This window comes from Haliaeetus albicilla, chromosome 19, assembly GCF_947461875.1.
Source record: "Haliaeetus albicilla chromosome 19, bHalAlb1.1, whole genome shotgun sequence".
Taxonomy (NCBI): domain Eukaryota; kingdom Metazoa; phylum Chordata; class Aves; order Accipitriformes; family Accipitridae; genus Haliaeetus; species Haliaeetus albicilla.
Window position 1 is genome coordinate 3,063,344 of NC_091501.1, and position 14,990 is coordinate 3,078,333.

Consider the following 14,990-nt stretch of genomic DNA (forward strand, 5'->3'; position numbering starts at 1 on the left):
GCGGGTGGGCGGGGGCACTAAGCGGAAGTCAGGGTGGGCGGGGGTCACCTCCGGGCCCGGGAAGGTGCGGAATGGCGGCTGGGCCTCTGGATTTTGGGGGGCGTCCCGGATCCGTCCTATGGCGCTGGGGAAAGGGGACCATCCCGGCTAGGGTGTCCTGCCCTCCGGGGCTGGAGTGGGGAGTCGGGCTTCCGTAGTTGCGGAGGCGGTTCCTGCCCTCTGGAGAAGCAGTGGGGCCCCCGCGGCCTGGGGAGGGGGGGGGTGTCCTTCGCCACCGGGCTGAGGGGGTGGAAACCGGTGGCTGGGGGCGTCCTGTCCCACTGATGGGAGCTGTTGGGACCCTCTGGCTGAAGGAGCCGTGCCCCATGGTGTCAGGGGAACGGGGATCCCGTGGCTGGGCCGGGTGGGCCCTGCCCCGTAGAAATGGGGAGGAAGCTGGAGGGCTCTATGGCGGGTGGGACCCCGCGGCCGTGGGGCTGGAGCTGCAGTGGGGTGGCAAGGGCTGGACGTAGGGGCAGCGAGTGCTCCCGTGCAGTGCCCCTTATGTTTCTATCTAGGGCATCTCCTGGCTTGGGGGCTGCCCCACCGAGGGGACTCTGCTGCAGTGGGACCAGCTGTGGGGTCCCCACGTACGTTCTTCCCCCCCCCCCCCCCCCGAGGATGTGTGCCCACCCCACATACCTTCTTCTCTCCCCACAGATGGCCCAGAGGCTGATGCTCCGGCGGCTGCTGTCCCTCACCCCCAGGACGCTGTCCCCGCAGGGCCCCCCGGCACCCCACAGCAGGGCCTTCAGCACCTCAGCAGGCTGCAGGAACACCTTCAACGTGCAGGACGGCAGCGACTTCCAGGACCGGGTGGTGAACAACCCCAAACCCGTTGTGGTGGACTTCCACGCACAGTAAGTTCCCCCGTGTGGCTCTTGCATCCCCCTCTGCCGTCCCACTGCAGGTGCATCCCTTTCCTCACGTGGTGGCACTCTGGGTGCGCCAGGGAGGTGAGTATGCCCCAGGGTTTCCCAAGCTCTGGAGCTGCCGACCGCCCTGACCGCCCTGCCGAGCGTCTGGTGTTAAAAGGTGCTTCTGCCCCTATGGCACAATCCACAGAGGTTTCACTTGTCGGGTTGCACCTCTGTAGGTGTAGCTACACCCTGTAGGAGAATAAAACACAAGTGCCAGGAAGGCATTCCCCAGGGCAGCGTAGCTGCACCTCCCAAGTACTTGGGTGTCACCCTGGCCCCAGTGTTGCATCATCCTGCAAAAGACACCTCAAGAAAAAGCTCTGATATCTCCCTTTTTTAGCTTTGTGGATTAAATGTCCTCTTAAAAACGCTAAATGATGTTAACAGCCGTGGAAGAACGCTGCGCTTGGTAGGCCCCTGCACTGTCACATTGTGTCTTTCCAGTTTTCTTACGTTGCGTGCTCTTGAGGCAGGGCTCTTGACAGCAAATGCCTTTATATATTAATAACAGCCATGTGATACCAACGGCAGCAGTTGCCATCGATAAAAATGTTGTCATCCTCTCACCAGTAAAAATATTCCTAGATGTTATCTGCTGGATTAACGATGCTGCTTATCTTTGTTTTCTCACATATTTTCATAGTCCCACAGTGCTGTCACGTGAGCCTGTTGTGGCTGATTCTGGGCAAACAGAGTATGAAACAGCCCAAAAACTTATGCTTTAAATAGACCAAACTGACAAACCAAAGTGAACGTTCATGGGGATCATCCAGGGAGGAGAGGACAAATAATTGAAAGCCTGAAACCTGATGCAGAGGGAGGCTGAGGAGGAACAAAGTTTACCAGAGCTTCAATTTTAAAAGAAAAGGGCACTTAGAGCTTTAACTCTTGTTTTTCTTGAACTGAGTAAGTTCATGCCATCCTAACTGGTGCAGTTAGAGGATGCAGGGGGTGTTTTCTGTATACGGGGCCTCACAAAGTCTGCTGTTGCTGCACCTGAGTTTGGAATAGGTGGTCTGTCTTTGAACAGATGGGATGCCATTGCGAGTTTTGCAGCTAAAGGGAAATTTCTGTAAACCCTGTTATGAGTGCAGAGGGGAAGTCTATGATCTGATGATTGACATAAAGCGATTTGAGTGTGGGCTGTGGCCCCTGCACCCGGCAGCAACACTTGCTCTAGGGCAGCTTTGTGGTCAGCAGGGTCACAGCTCTGCACGTACGCACCAGCGAGGATGCAAAGCCAGGTAGGGATGATTGCCAAGATGAGGGGGCAGGAGGACCACCAAGGCTGGCAGAGCAGACTGCGGTGTGATCGAAATGACACCAAAAGCACCACAAATGCTGAATGGTGACCTCTTCTTCCACTCAGGCCCTCCCCACCACACATGCATATAGAGAAAAAGCCCTTTGACAGCTCCTTTGTGAGAGAAACGTTTTTCTAAGCCATGGTTTGGGAATGGCGTTTCCAGGCTGGCTCTCAAATGGAATGGTGATGGTGGTAAAGGCACTGGTGTACCAGCAAGCCTTCTATGGCTACTGCTGTGCTTGCCTCCTCTAATGTCCCCTCTCATCTTTCTCCATCAGGTGGTGTGGCCCCTGCAAGATCCTTGGCCCCAGGTTAGAGAAGATGGTGGCCAAGCAGGAGGGGAAGGTGCTGATGGCCAAAGTGGACATTGACGATCACACGGACCTTGCTATTGAGTATGAGGTAGGAGCCAGAAGAGTGCAGACTTTCTTTTGCTGGCAGTGCAAAGAAGGTTCCTCCCTGGGGAGAGGTGTGCCTGCACGGCAGTGATGTTGGTGGGGAAGGGAAGCCCAGTGCCTACAGGTTCCTGATCCCTCAGGTCACTCATTAGTAGGTGGATTTCGCTGCTTGGCTCTCCTCCAGCTCTGCTGCTCGTGTTCAGCATCCCCACTTCTAATTCTGCAGAAAGGTGTCCTCTAAGCCTTGCAGGTGTCTGTCAAAGTAAATGCTTGTCTAGCTTCGAGGAGCCTGCGGTTTTACTGTGTGCATGGGCTGCCCGGGTGCAGGGCAGGAACGTGAAGTAACAAGCCCTAGTCTGCTCTGCTCTTGAACATGGTTTTTTGCGCAGCCAGCCTGTCGTTTCTTACCCTTCCTTGTTCAGTATTTCCTGATGGGTGATAATGTCCTGTCCTTCAGTCGCAGCATAAGCAGACACTGTGAGTTTTGTTTGGACAGGTAGAAGCCAGGTCGGAGAACACACATAAGCAACAGGAGCACGCGTCCCGCTCTTGACAAACGCAGACCTTGGTGCTTACGCTAGTGTTTTACACGCCTGTTGGGTGTGTTCCCTGTGCTGCCTTGCTCCCAGGAAGGAGCAGAGTGACTGGAGAAGGCCACAGCTTTGGTTTACATGATTCATTTATTTTTACCCTGTCAGTGATTGGGTAGTTTAAGAAATGCAAAAACTCCTCTGACTGTGCTTGCCTGTGTTGTCTCTCCTTGTAAACAACAACTCAGTCTATGAAGTTGGGGCATCCTGCTGCTGTGTTTTACAGGGAAGAGAGTGCTTAATTTTCACTCGCATATCACGCAAATGGATCTGCTCCCCTCTGCAGATGAAGTCCTGCTCCCAGGGCGCAGGCTAGCACAGGAAGCTCCTCAAGTTGCCTAGCAAAGTGTGAACCATCTCCCGAGCGAGCTGTCATTTTGTTGAGCCTGGAGGAGATGCTCTGTGCCGTTCCCACACCCTGCTGAGCTGGAAGGAGAAGGAAGCAAAAACAGCTTGTTCCCTCCCACTCTTTCCCAAAGAGACCTTTCTGCCTGTGCTGTGGTGGCGTGTCTACCCAGCTGGTGCCCACAAATGGGACTTGCAGCTTCCACAAGCTGAGCATGAGAGCCTCCGGTGCTCTCCTCGGTGGTGGCGTGCTGGCAGATACGCCCCAGGTCAAGGAAGATGGCTGCTGGCTCCTGAGCAGGGCTGTGTGTTGCAAGCCCGAATTCTGCGTAGCTCGAGGGTGCTGGTGAGAAGTTGAAGAGGGTGAGGTTGTTTCAGTGGTGGTCAGAAAGTGCATAAATCCTAACAGATGCAGGCAAGGCTCTGGTAGCAACCACCCTAAGGAGTAAAGGAGATGAGAACAGAGATTATTAGCTTAGCTCTTATATTGTTCCAAGCCTTCCAGTAGATCAAATTAGCCGGGATTACAAGAGGATAATCTCAGAAGGTTGGAAAATGGCAAACAAGAGTGTGTGCATGTGAAGAAAGGTCTTTAAAAAGAGGCTGAATGTTCCCGAGTTGTGCGGGTTTGACATGCCGCGTGTGCTCTCCCAGTAGATGATGAGTGGGCAGCTGCACAGCCAGCTGTGTACATGCATTTGTCTGCAGGGTCTGCCTGTCCTGCAGCCGTGGTGGCATAGGTGCAGGCAGGGTTGAGGCTGCAGGCAAGGGCCAGCTTCCAGCAATTCATTTTGGAGCCTTATATACAAACATGTTGAAGTTTTTGTTTTGCAGGAGGGCCTGGGGATCGTCGCTGTGTCCTCCACTCTTGAGTGGTCCGTGTATCTGATCTTGACCGTTATCCCCATGGTTAAAACCCCATCTCTAGGCAGTGTCTGTGAGTAGGATAGCTGCAAACGGGTAGGGGTAAAGAAGAAATTTTTGCTTTGATCTTCATAGTTTGGGGCATCCTTTTCAAGGCAGAAGTTTGGTTCATGTGCTGAGTGTGTGCTTGGTTTTGCTTCGTCTTATGGGAGGTTGCCATGTAAGGAGATGTGAGCATGAGGGCTGATGGGAAGACACCAAGTCAAGATCAAAGAGGGACCAAAGGTAGTGTTTGGGAGAGATCAGGAAAACCAAAGGTGGTATTTGGGAGGGATCAGGGAAGATTTATTTGTTTTAAAGCCATTCCATTGGGGCTCAGATGTCTGCAGGCTCAGAAAGTTTTTGCTTGGGGGGTTTTCGGCATCCATGCCACCCCTAGAACTCCTCCACTAGCTGCCAGGAAGTCTCCTTCCATCCATGTTTATTCCCCTGCCCACACAGCCCCTGGCTTGCTGCCCAATTGCACAACATCCTCTTCAGCAGCCTCCTTGGCTGGGGGGAGGCAAGGCGAGGGGGAGAGAAGCCCTGGAAGAGCCGAGGAATGCCGGTGCATTCCTTCACATGCGCTGCAGTCTGCCCTTGGCTCCCAGCCGTCCCGGCTTAGCACGAAGCAGGGATGCGTTTCCTGGGACTAGAAACATCCCCGGCGCCCTTCCCTGTCCAGTTATGCCCAGCACAAAAGTTCTTTCTCTAGGGATTCCTCTTTTTATCTAACACATTTCATCTCTGGTTGTGGCCTTTCTCCGCTGCTCCAGCCCGCTCCTGACCTCTTGCCCTGAGAGCAGAACGGCAGAAGGAATACTTTTGTTTAATCTGCTGTCTCTTAAATTCTTTAGATTCATCTCTTGCCTTGGCCTGTTGCCTGCACGCATGGCCACTGGGAAAGGGCAGCCCCTTCTCCGGCTGCTGCGGGTGGGCAGCTCTGGAGAGCTGCTGGATACAGGGATGGTTGTTCATCAGCGGAGCTCGGTCCTGTGTTACACCTCGTTCTGGAGCCTGGGTGAAATCCTTCCCCCTGCTTCACTGTGTGGCATCTGAGCTTGTATAGAAGCCCCAGTTTCAGATGGCAGAGAATTCCCTCGATACGGGTGCTGCCAGGAATAGCCTGGATGGCCACGTTTATTTATTTATCTCTGTGGTCTGTACTGATCAAAAGCAGCCTGACTTTTTCTCTAGAAATGCTCTTGAGGGAGGAGGAGGGTTTATTTAGGTTCAGTGCAGATGGGACCCAAAAAAAAGAAGGGAAGAAAAAAAAAAAAAAGGCCCCAACTTTGCATTCTAGAAATTCCCGTGACATTTTCTTCTCAAGCAGCAAAACAAAGTATGTGCTCTGTAACTTGGTGTTAGCTGCTTCTCTGTAGCGCTTCGAAGAGTCGCCTGTTCCTCACCCAGGCCATAATGGCCTGATGCTTGCTGTTGCTGGTTGGGCGTGCTGGTTTTTTGGTTGGAGCTGGGGCAACTCTGCTTGTTATTAACCCACTTTGCAAACCAGAGAGGAGGCTCAGTGGAGCTTTGCCCTTCTCGGGGAGAGACCAGTTGAATGCAGTGCTGGTACTGTCCTTTCTCACCCTTAAAATCACAAGGGAGCATGTTGGTGGCACCATCACCAGCGCTGGGGCCTGGAGCCCTCCGGATCTGCTCCCACCAGTCACTAGGAGGAGCTGAAGATCGTGCGTTGCAGCAGCCCCAGCGCTCCCATCCCTTCAGATGAAACTGCACAAGCCCTGGAGAACAGGCTGCGAGGAGCCAGGCTGGACTTGCCAGCCGGGACCCAGTGGGAAGGGAAGCACAAAATGTCCCTTTCATCTCATGGGAGAAAAGCTAGCCCTCTGGAGGGTTTCCTGAGGAAGGATTTGCAGATCCTTGCTGGCAGCGGGGCTGGCAGCACATGTGGGAAGGCCCAGCAGGCTAGCGGGGAGGCAGCAGGTGACATAAGGACAGGACGTGTTTTGAGTGGGAGGCTTTGCAGAGATAAGGGCACCGAAGCTGTGGGGTCAGAAACACAACCAGATCTCTCTGCCAACGCAGCTCTCCAAGCTCTGGTTGCTCCTTCCCTCAGTTTTGTCCCAGGGGTCTCTTCTGTCACCAGCCAGCCATCAAGTCCCTGGGGAGCATTGTCATCTCCACCGCTGTTCTCTTGGATAATTCCCAGAAAATTTTGTTCTGGGCTAAAAAAGCAGTGCCCAGAGCAGCGCAGCTGCCTGCTGTCTCTGGTCAGAGGGACTTTTTCACTTCTCACCTAATCATCAGGGTTCTGTAGTGGACAGCCACTGGTGTGTGACCAGCTAAACCACTGAAAACAGGAGCAGAAAAGGAAAGATGGGTTGGAGGGGGTTGTCATTACCATGATAAGATGGAACAGGAAATCTGCCTGTGCAGTGATACGGGGGGGTGAACCTCCTCCAGTTCCAGTCCTGTCTGGAGAAGAACATGGTCCAGTCTGATACCACCCTGGCCATAAAAAGTCCAAAGGTTGTCATGTCTGACAGGTGTCCTGGTAAAAGACTGGGTTTATTTGCTTATGATAGGACAAAAGGGAAGGAGAATAGGAATTTGTACTGGAGAGTGGAGAAAAGCTTTGCCTTGGTTTTATATTAGCTTTGGTTTTGTCTTTAAAATTTTGGGTCTGTCTTAAACTCAAAAAGCTCAGCCTTTACTTAAGCAGTGTGACGTAAGTCAGTGCAGAGATGAGGCCACAGGGAGAGGAGGAACACGGAGCTCAGCTGGCCTGCGTTTTGTGGGTGGACATATTACCCTTGAGCAGTGTATACTCAGCTCCCTTGTAGCCACTTCTTCTGTAGAGCTCCATTTGGGGCCTGGGTGCAGATGGGCTCCCCGCAGCCTCCGCTCACCTGTGTCTCCCTATTTCTCTTGCTCCCAGGTGTCAGCAGTGCCAACCGTGCTGGCTATGAAGAACGGAGACGTTGTGGATAAGTTTGTGGGGATAAAGGACGAGGATCAGCTGGAGGCATTCCTCAAGAAACTCATCGGAGCCTGAAGTACAAGGGTGGCTGTACCCCTGCCTCTGGACACGTCCATGTTGTGCATTCCTTGCCTGGGAGAGCTGAGGGGCACATGAACTGTCTGCCTTGTACAACCTGGGGTTTTCTTCTGGTTTGGGGTTTTTAGGAGATGGACAGTGTTGTAACCCTTCCCTCCCACTCCCCCTTCTCTTGAGCAGCAGTAGTTGTAAAGGGCACAGAGGAGCGGAGCTGCTTATTCTCAAAATGGGGAATGCGGCTGGAATTAGGAGCCTGTGTTTATCAGCAAAGAGCTGACGTGCGGTGCTGCTGCTGAGTTAAGAGGAGGAATGTTTTTCTCTTTGCCTAGCATCTGATAGCCCAGAGCAGAGGGCAGCTGCTCCCTGCAAGATGTGGGTACATACCTGCCCTGGGTGGGTTTGTTTAAAGCTGAGAATGCCTCTGCCTTGTCTCTGAAACCTGTCTCTTTGTCCCTCTGTCCTCGTGTTGCTGGGACAGATACAATTCCTCTACCAATCCATGGGCTCCTGTCATGATTTTATAAGAGAAAATAGAAGTAGTTTATGGATCTCCTTTTGTAGGTCTGTAATAAAGAGAACTTTATTGGTCGCTGCTGTCTGGCTGGAGAATAAAACTTGATTCTCAGAAATCACAGGAAAGTCCCTTTTCTGTCCAGAGAGGTGAGAGGGAGTATCAGCAGCACAGTGGCTGTTTTCTAACGATGGGCTGGGAGAGTGCAGGTTGTCACTTGATTCTTACTAAAAGGTAATGTGCCGAAAAACAAACAAGTGGATAACTTTCACAGGGCTTTCAGTGCTGCTTCTAGGACCCCCTCTGGGTGCTGTGGGATGCCAGAGGAAGGACATGGCTCATTGCAAACAAGGAGCCTGAGGTGTGCTCACTCCCCGCCCCCCCCCCGTGCTTTTCTCACTCCTTTCCTGCCCGAGGAGCCTGAGAGCCTCCTCCTCCCTTGCGTGAATGATTAAATCTGCTCATGCAGGTGAGCCCTGCCAACAGGCGGTCTTTTGACTTCAATTGCCCTGACCTTTAGACTAAGGGAGGCAGTTGTGTGCTCAGTATCACAAGCAGCCTTCAGCTCTTCCCTTCTCTTCCTCCTCCTCCCCATATACACCTGTTTCCAGTCAACCTGGCTTCTAAGTGCTCCTGGCCTCCTCATGCACTTGTAGGCAGAGTACAGCACCAGGGCTGATGCCTACTGTAATGCTTAAATTCCACTTTGCTTATCTAAGCTGCATGAGAACATTGTAAGTGCTTAATAACCATGTACAAGCTGCTTTTCTTTTTTTCATTCCCAGCTTCTGTTTCCTTCAATCACTCTTAACCCTGCTTTGGCTCTGCTCCATTTCACCTCCCTGGCATAGGTTGCTATGAGCGGCGAGGCAATTTTTTTTTCTGCACCTTTGCAATAACAATTTATGACCTTTGAAAGAGCAGGGGAGTGGCGATCCAAGTCCTGCGTGTCCTTCCGCAACCGCAGTGCTGCAGGCATCGCTGCTCCCACCTATTTCCATTGCCCCTGGGGCCTGGGCAGCAGCACAAGGTGGTGCTGGTTCTCTGAGACGGACCTCCCCGTCCAGGCTGGGCTGATCCCACCCCGGTGTGCTGCTAGAGGTGATGTCACTTGGATGTAACACGGTAAAGAACTGTTGGTCAGTTGTGATCAGCAAAAAACAGCATTTTATTTTATTTGGGAGACCACAGAAGCTATGCTGCTCATGTCCTGCTCGTGTTTCAGGCTGGGCAATTTGCCCTGCAGTTTCAGTGTTCCTGCTCTGTAAACACTTCTAGTAAAGACTCCCCATTTTCCTGCATGAGCAGGAAAAGTAGGGGAACAGCGTCACATACCCGACAATAGTCAATTTTCATGCTTCACCATCCTACAGAACAGGAAAAAACACAGTGACTTTGCATTGTGTAATGAAGAGGCAGTATAAATTAGCTATTTTATCACTTCCTTCTAAGGAAAAGTGGAGCTGAGGTGCCATTCAGCTATTAAAGTGCCAGCACGCTTTAGGGTGCATTATGTGAAAGCCCCAACTGTTTCTTTGAGATAAATGCTTAAGACCCACCTACATGGTGCCCTGTGGAAATCCTTCAGAAACAGCGTAACTGGTGGAGAGGAGGAGGGGTTTGGGGGCAGCTTGAGATTCCTCGAGCGCTTTGCCCAGTTTTCACCACAGGACAGGGCTCAAAGCACAAGGATGTTTTCTGTGGCAGGATCTTAATTCAGCTCCCTGTTTGCTGACTGCTGGGGGAGGCTTCAGGGATTCCCACAGCTGCTGTTAGTAACAGAGGAGGTGCAAGCGGGAAGCACTACCAGCCCTGTATTTACTTAGCGGTTAAAAGAGGGGTTGCACAGCAATTTTCATGCCACCTGAATGTGATGTTGGTCTTTCCTGAGAGAAGAGAGCTGAAGCAATAGGTAATTCCTCAGCAATAGCTGCTTTCTCCACGTCAGCTGGGAAAATGTTTCCTCTCTGCTCACTCCAGCAAGGATGCAGTTGGTTTTCCCTTTTGGAGTTAAGCACATCGAATGCTCCTCTGATCTGTTAAGCATTTGCTCTCTCCTTTCCAAGGCTGCCTATATTACAGCAGCTTTCTCAGCTTCTGGTGTTCCTGGTTGCTATTTTAAGAGGACATGGTGGATGGTGCCTTCCCGAGGGGAGCAAAGCTCAGCTAAACCCGCTTCTCCCTCCCCAGGTACGTTCTGAACCTGACATAAGGTCTGAACCCTTCCAAAGGTCAGGTGCAGTGCTTGTGTCCTCACAGTTTTGTCCAAGGTGCCCGATTCCAGGCAAGCGGAGGTTTTCCTTTTGTTTCTGTTGTCTTTACACTTGCATCAAGCCCTAATGCAGCTGCTCCTTTCCCCAGGACGTTTGTGCCTGCCTGCTGAACTCCACGTTCACCTCCCACTGCTCCGGGCCACGGCGAATGCCTGCAAGGAGGGAGAGCTGCGCTACCTTCTCTGCTAGGGGTGCTACGCCGAGACCAGCTTCGAGTGCTGGAGGAGGATGGAAAATTCAGGTTGCCTGGCTTGCAGCACACAGGGGGCTGTGTAGAGGTGGTCCTGTACAGCTTCGAAGGGGACAGTTTTGGCCACGATTGGCTCCAATGAGGTCTGGCCTCAGCAGCCCGGCCACCCAGCGCTGACAGTAAATCCTTTGCTTTATCAACATACGATGTGATTCCTCCCGTGCAAAGAACGAAACAAAGACCGGCTCCATGTCAACAGGGAAGCGGCCGCCACTGACGCTGCCATAGGCAGGGCCTTTCACCAGCCCGGCCAGGCTGTTTGCCCTAAACAGTTTGTTAATCACTTTGAGCTTCCCCCTGCAAGCCCACCTCATTTTTCTCAACTAAGTAATTATTGCCGATTCTGTCCGAATCCTATTAAATTCTCCAACCCTGCAAGGCTGTTAGCAGCAACGTTAAGCTCAGCGTTGTTCAAAACTATTGCTGAATTGCGTCAAGTGCTCGCTCTGAGTTTCAGCTTCCTGCAAGCTAAGGAATAACAGCTTGCACAGCTGCAATATCCTAAGCAATAAAAAGATAAGATAAAAACTACCATAGGCTTGGCTGCCAGACCAAAACCAAGCCAGATCACCTGTTACACAGTCCCGGCCTCGTTACCTGCCCCTGCAACCCACCCAGGCTCACGTCCATCACCGCACACGGGTGCTTTCCTGCCGTTCTCAAGGAACACGGGGCGCGCTTGTGAGCTTCGTGGTTTCTCTGCCTCTGCAGCTTTGTAACTTCAGCAACACTTTCCCTCTTAAAACCTTTCTCAGACAAAAAACAGAGGCCGCAACTCATGGCAAGAGCATAGGTGCAGGCTGGGTGCGATGCCGGAGGTGGCTGCTGTGCTGAGCCATGCCTCGTTGCTTTTTTCCTCACCGTGCGTTCTACCATCGAGGGAAGGATGGAGGCAGGAGCAGCAGGGGAAACCCTGAATTTCTTACACCCAGAGGAGCCAAATGGGCGGAAAGCAGAGACCTCCAGAGAGCTTGAAAATGTAACACCCCACATCCCAGCGGGGATGGAGCAAGGAGAAGCCCTGTGGCTGCCTTTCTGGTGGCAAGAGGTCCCCCCAGGCCCTGAAATGGGGGAACCGGTCCTGTAAGGAGGGGCCGGAGAAGGATGCTGGAGCTGCTCCTCGTGCCCAACATCCCGCCTGCCCGCATCGACTTCCTAGGCCCTCATAATCCAAAGAGTCGCAATAGAAATGCACTAAAATTTATTGGGTTTTCTCCATAGCCTGCAGCTTCTGTGAAGTAATGTCCCTGCACATATATATATATGTGTGTTTATCCGCTCACATACTTTTGTTCTCTCTTGTGAAGAGTGCCAGGAGTTTCTGGGGCTCACAGATGTCCCCAGCAGCTGTAGCTGCTGACAGAATTCCAAGGACAGGAGCCAGCCTGCTCGCTTTCCCACTCGGGGGAAGGCTGAGCTCCCGGTACCCTTCTGGGCACACGCCGCTCATCCCTCTGCTGCTGAAGGCACCCCGGCTCCATCTCTCCTATGAGCGGAGTGGTTCAGCAATACTGAAAACCAGGAAATTTTTGCAGCGCTAGTCCTCAGAAACATCCACGTCAAGTTGTCCAGAGGGTACAAAATGCACAAGATTTCGGTGGTTTCCGGAGACGATGGTGACCTCTGGCCGCCCGCGCGGTTGCAACTCCTCCACGTCGGTCCCACGCAGCTGGCAGCGAGAGGGTGTTTGTCCCGGCCGGTTCTGCACGCACAGCTTCATGGCCTCAGGACTGAGAGGAGCTGCATCTCTCGAGGTTGCTTTCTTGCTCCGTCACGAGGCAATAACGTTTCCCCGCGGGGCCCGTAGCCGTGGGCGCAGGGACTTGCGTGGCTGCTTTCCTTGCAGGTGGCTTTAACCGCAGGGCCGTGCCACACCGCAGCCAAGCAGGTAACGAACGCCCTGGGTCTGGCTAGCACAGCGGCTCCGATGGAGCGGTGTACTGCATGCAAGCTCCAGCACGCCTGCCGGTATTTGTAAAACATTGTTTTGCTTTAATCTGGCTTTTTAAGTAAATTGTCAAAGCCCTTTCTGTTCACTAGGAACCTTTTTCTTTTTTTTTTTTTTTTTTTGACTGCAAAGTTTCATCTTTCAAAGCTTGGCTAGTTTTGAGTGATGCTGAAAAACCCCATTGGCAGTGGCTTTTTGTTCCGTGCTGGTATTGTTCAAGCAAAAGTGGTTGTTTTCTTTTCGTCCTGGCATAGCTCAGGAGTGACTGCATGGTCTGAGCTCAAACTTTCTAAAAATACTCACCCGTGAGGAGAGATCCAGCACGGCAGTGTTCAGACCCAGAGATTAACGCCTTGGAAAGGTGCAGTGGTCTGAAAAAGAAGCCGGTGGCAGCGTGGTGCCAACTCGGGGCACTGAAAGCCCCGGAGCTGCGACGCGTGGCAGGCAGAGAGGATCTGCAGAGTGCTGCGGGTCTCTCTGCGACGCCGAGACCCAGGTACGGGGGAAATCCACGCAGCGCCTGCAGAACCAGCCCAGGGGAACTACTGTTTGTGGGAAGGCTGTCGGGTGATTCAGAAGTCATAAAGAAAAGCACTTCTCGCTGCTTGGAGAAGCAAGGGTGAACCATGAGCCTGCTCCTCACCAGAGGCTGGTCTTGGTGACCACATCCTCTTGTCGGAGCGTGAGACGGGCGGCTCTGGGGGAAGGGAGGATGGCAGGGGCTGAGCAGAGCGGAGATCAGGCATATGACAAATTGCAGGAAAACATGTGGGAGCTCCTTTTTGTCCTTCCACTGGCTGATTGCAGGAAGCTCCCCAGGTGACGGCTTTAGCAGCTGCTGGGACAGGAGACCTTATTGTTCTGCGCTGGCGATTACAGCCGTGCCAGTTTTTGGCAGGAAGCTACAAGACAAAACCCTCGCGGTCTTCTTTCTCGCTCGCCGGGTTTGCTCTCAAGGGGCTGATCCTTCAGCTCAGCTTTTTCAGCTTAGCTCACCACCTGAGGAGGTCCAGCTTCCCCCTCCCAGCCGGGCCAGTCCCATGGGCTTCGCCCTAAGATCCTGGCAGGAGCATGGAGACTTTTCACAGAGCTTGGGCAATATTAAAGGTTGCTGCTGTCATGCCTACCACTGCATTTCTAATGCTAAACTATGCGGTCACCCAGCATACCAACCCCCCCGCCTTGTACCTGTCTGGGCCCTGTTTAGTTCCCGTTCCCCTTTCCCTGGCCTTGGGCTCAAGTTCTGTTCTCAGTTTGGGTTTTCTTGGTGACGCACAGAGGAAGAACATTTGGGGTTTTCTTAATCTGTCTGGCATCGCATAGGAAGGCAGAAGCTGGCAGCACCCTTGAGATGAAAGGATGTGGGAACACGAGGGAACCGTCACTGCTGGTCTCACTGGAGCTTGCAGCACAGAAACCGGCAGCATGTGGCCGTGTCTGCAAGCGAACTCTTTAGGTTGCTGCCATCTCCCCGTTCTGCCTCTCCCCCGCGGTGCTGTACCTCCCCGTGACGCTGTGCCCAGCCCGTGGTGGCCAGCGGCACATGGCTGACCCAAGGGCACGGTTTCCAGCCCCATCTTCTCCAGCCTGCAGCCAGGGGCACGGCAGCTGAGCTCTGCCGGTGTTAAATCCCGAGTCTTGTTCCTCTGCCCCCTTTTTCCTTCCCTCCGTGGGGTTTTATACCGAAGACGGGAACGACGGTCACGTCCCCTCCGAGGAATCACCAGGCTGCGGCATTTCCAGCCAGGGGGGCTGCGCGTCGGAGGCTGCCGGCAGCAAATCCCCCCGCCGCGGGGGTGATGGGGCAGGCAGGTTGGGGTGTCGCCGGCTCTGCTGAGGGATGTCAGCCGGGGTTTTGCACGGAGTGGATGCGCCGTGTGTTGTAATCTCACCTGGAGAGCACCTGGCTGCGGTTCAGCCCCCACCACGCTTGCCTGCGCCCGTGATCTCACGGGGTTTTGCAAGCCCAGCCAGCCCACGGTGAGCCTAGGGGTGATTCAGCCGGGGAGCCTCTCTCCCAGCTGAGTCAGGCTTTAATTCCTGCGTCTCCGTGCCCCGCTGCGGGGAGGGGGATAGGTCTACAAATTGCAGGAGCCCTCACAAGCTGGGGTCTCTGCAGCACTGCTGCCCTTTTGCCCCCCCCCCCCAGCCCAGCATCCCGGCCAAAGCTGGCTCCCGCCGTAGCTCCTTGCCCTCTGCGGTACTGCTGCGCCGAAACAGCTGCATCGTGTCAGCCCGTCAGGCTGCGCCGTCCCGGTAAATGACCCCATTCCCGAGAAACGGGGATGGAGCTGCCAATATACAGCTCCTTAGATTGAGGGGAGGGCAGCGGACAGCCCAGCCGTGCTCTGGGGACCTCACCGTGCGTCTCGTCTGTGTCTCCCACCACCATCACATCTTTTGCCGCGCATACGGCAGTGTGGGTAGCGCCCAGGGTGTTTAAATCCGTAACCCCTGCTTTGCAGAAAGGGCGAACGGGCTTGTG

The 14,990-nt window shown here is 53.6% G+C and overlaps 1 protein-coding gene across 1 annotated transcript; it reads left to right on the plus strand.

The window, feature by feature from the left end:
* TXN2 (thioredoxin 2) lies at nt 1-8,112 on the plus strand. The gene is made up of 4 exons (XM_069807332.1): nt 1-64; nt 700-899; nt 2,544-2,667; nt 7,404-8,112. The coding sequence occupies exons 2-4, from the start codon at nt 700-702 to the stop codon at nt 7,518-7,520; spliced, it is 441 nt and encodes a 146-aa protein (XP_069663433.1). The 5' UTR covers nt 1-64; the 3' UTR covers nt 7,521-8,112.
* Nucleotides 8,113-14,990: the final 6,878 nt, after the last annotated feature.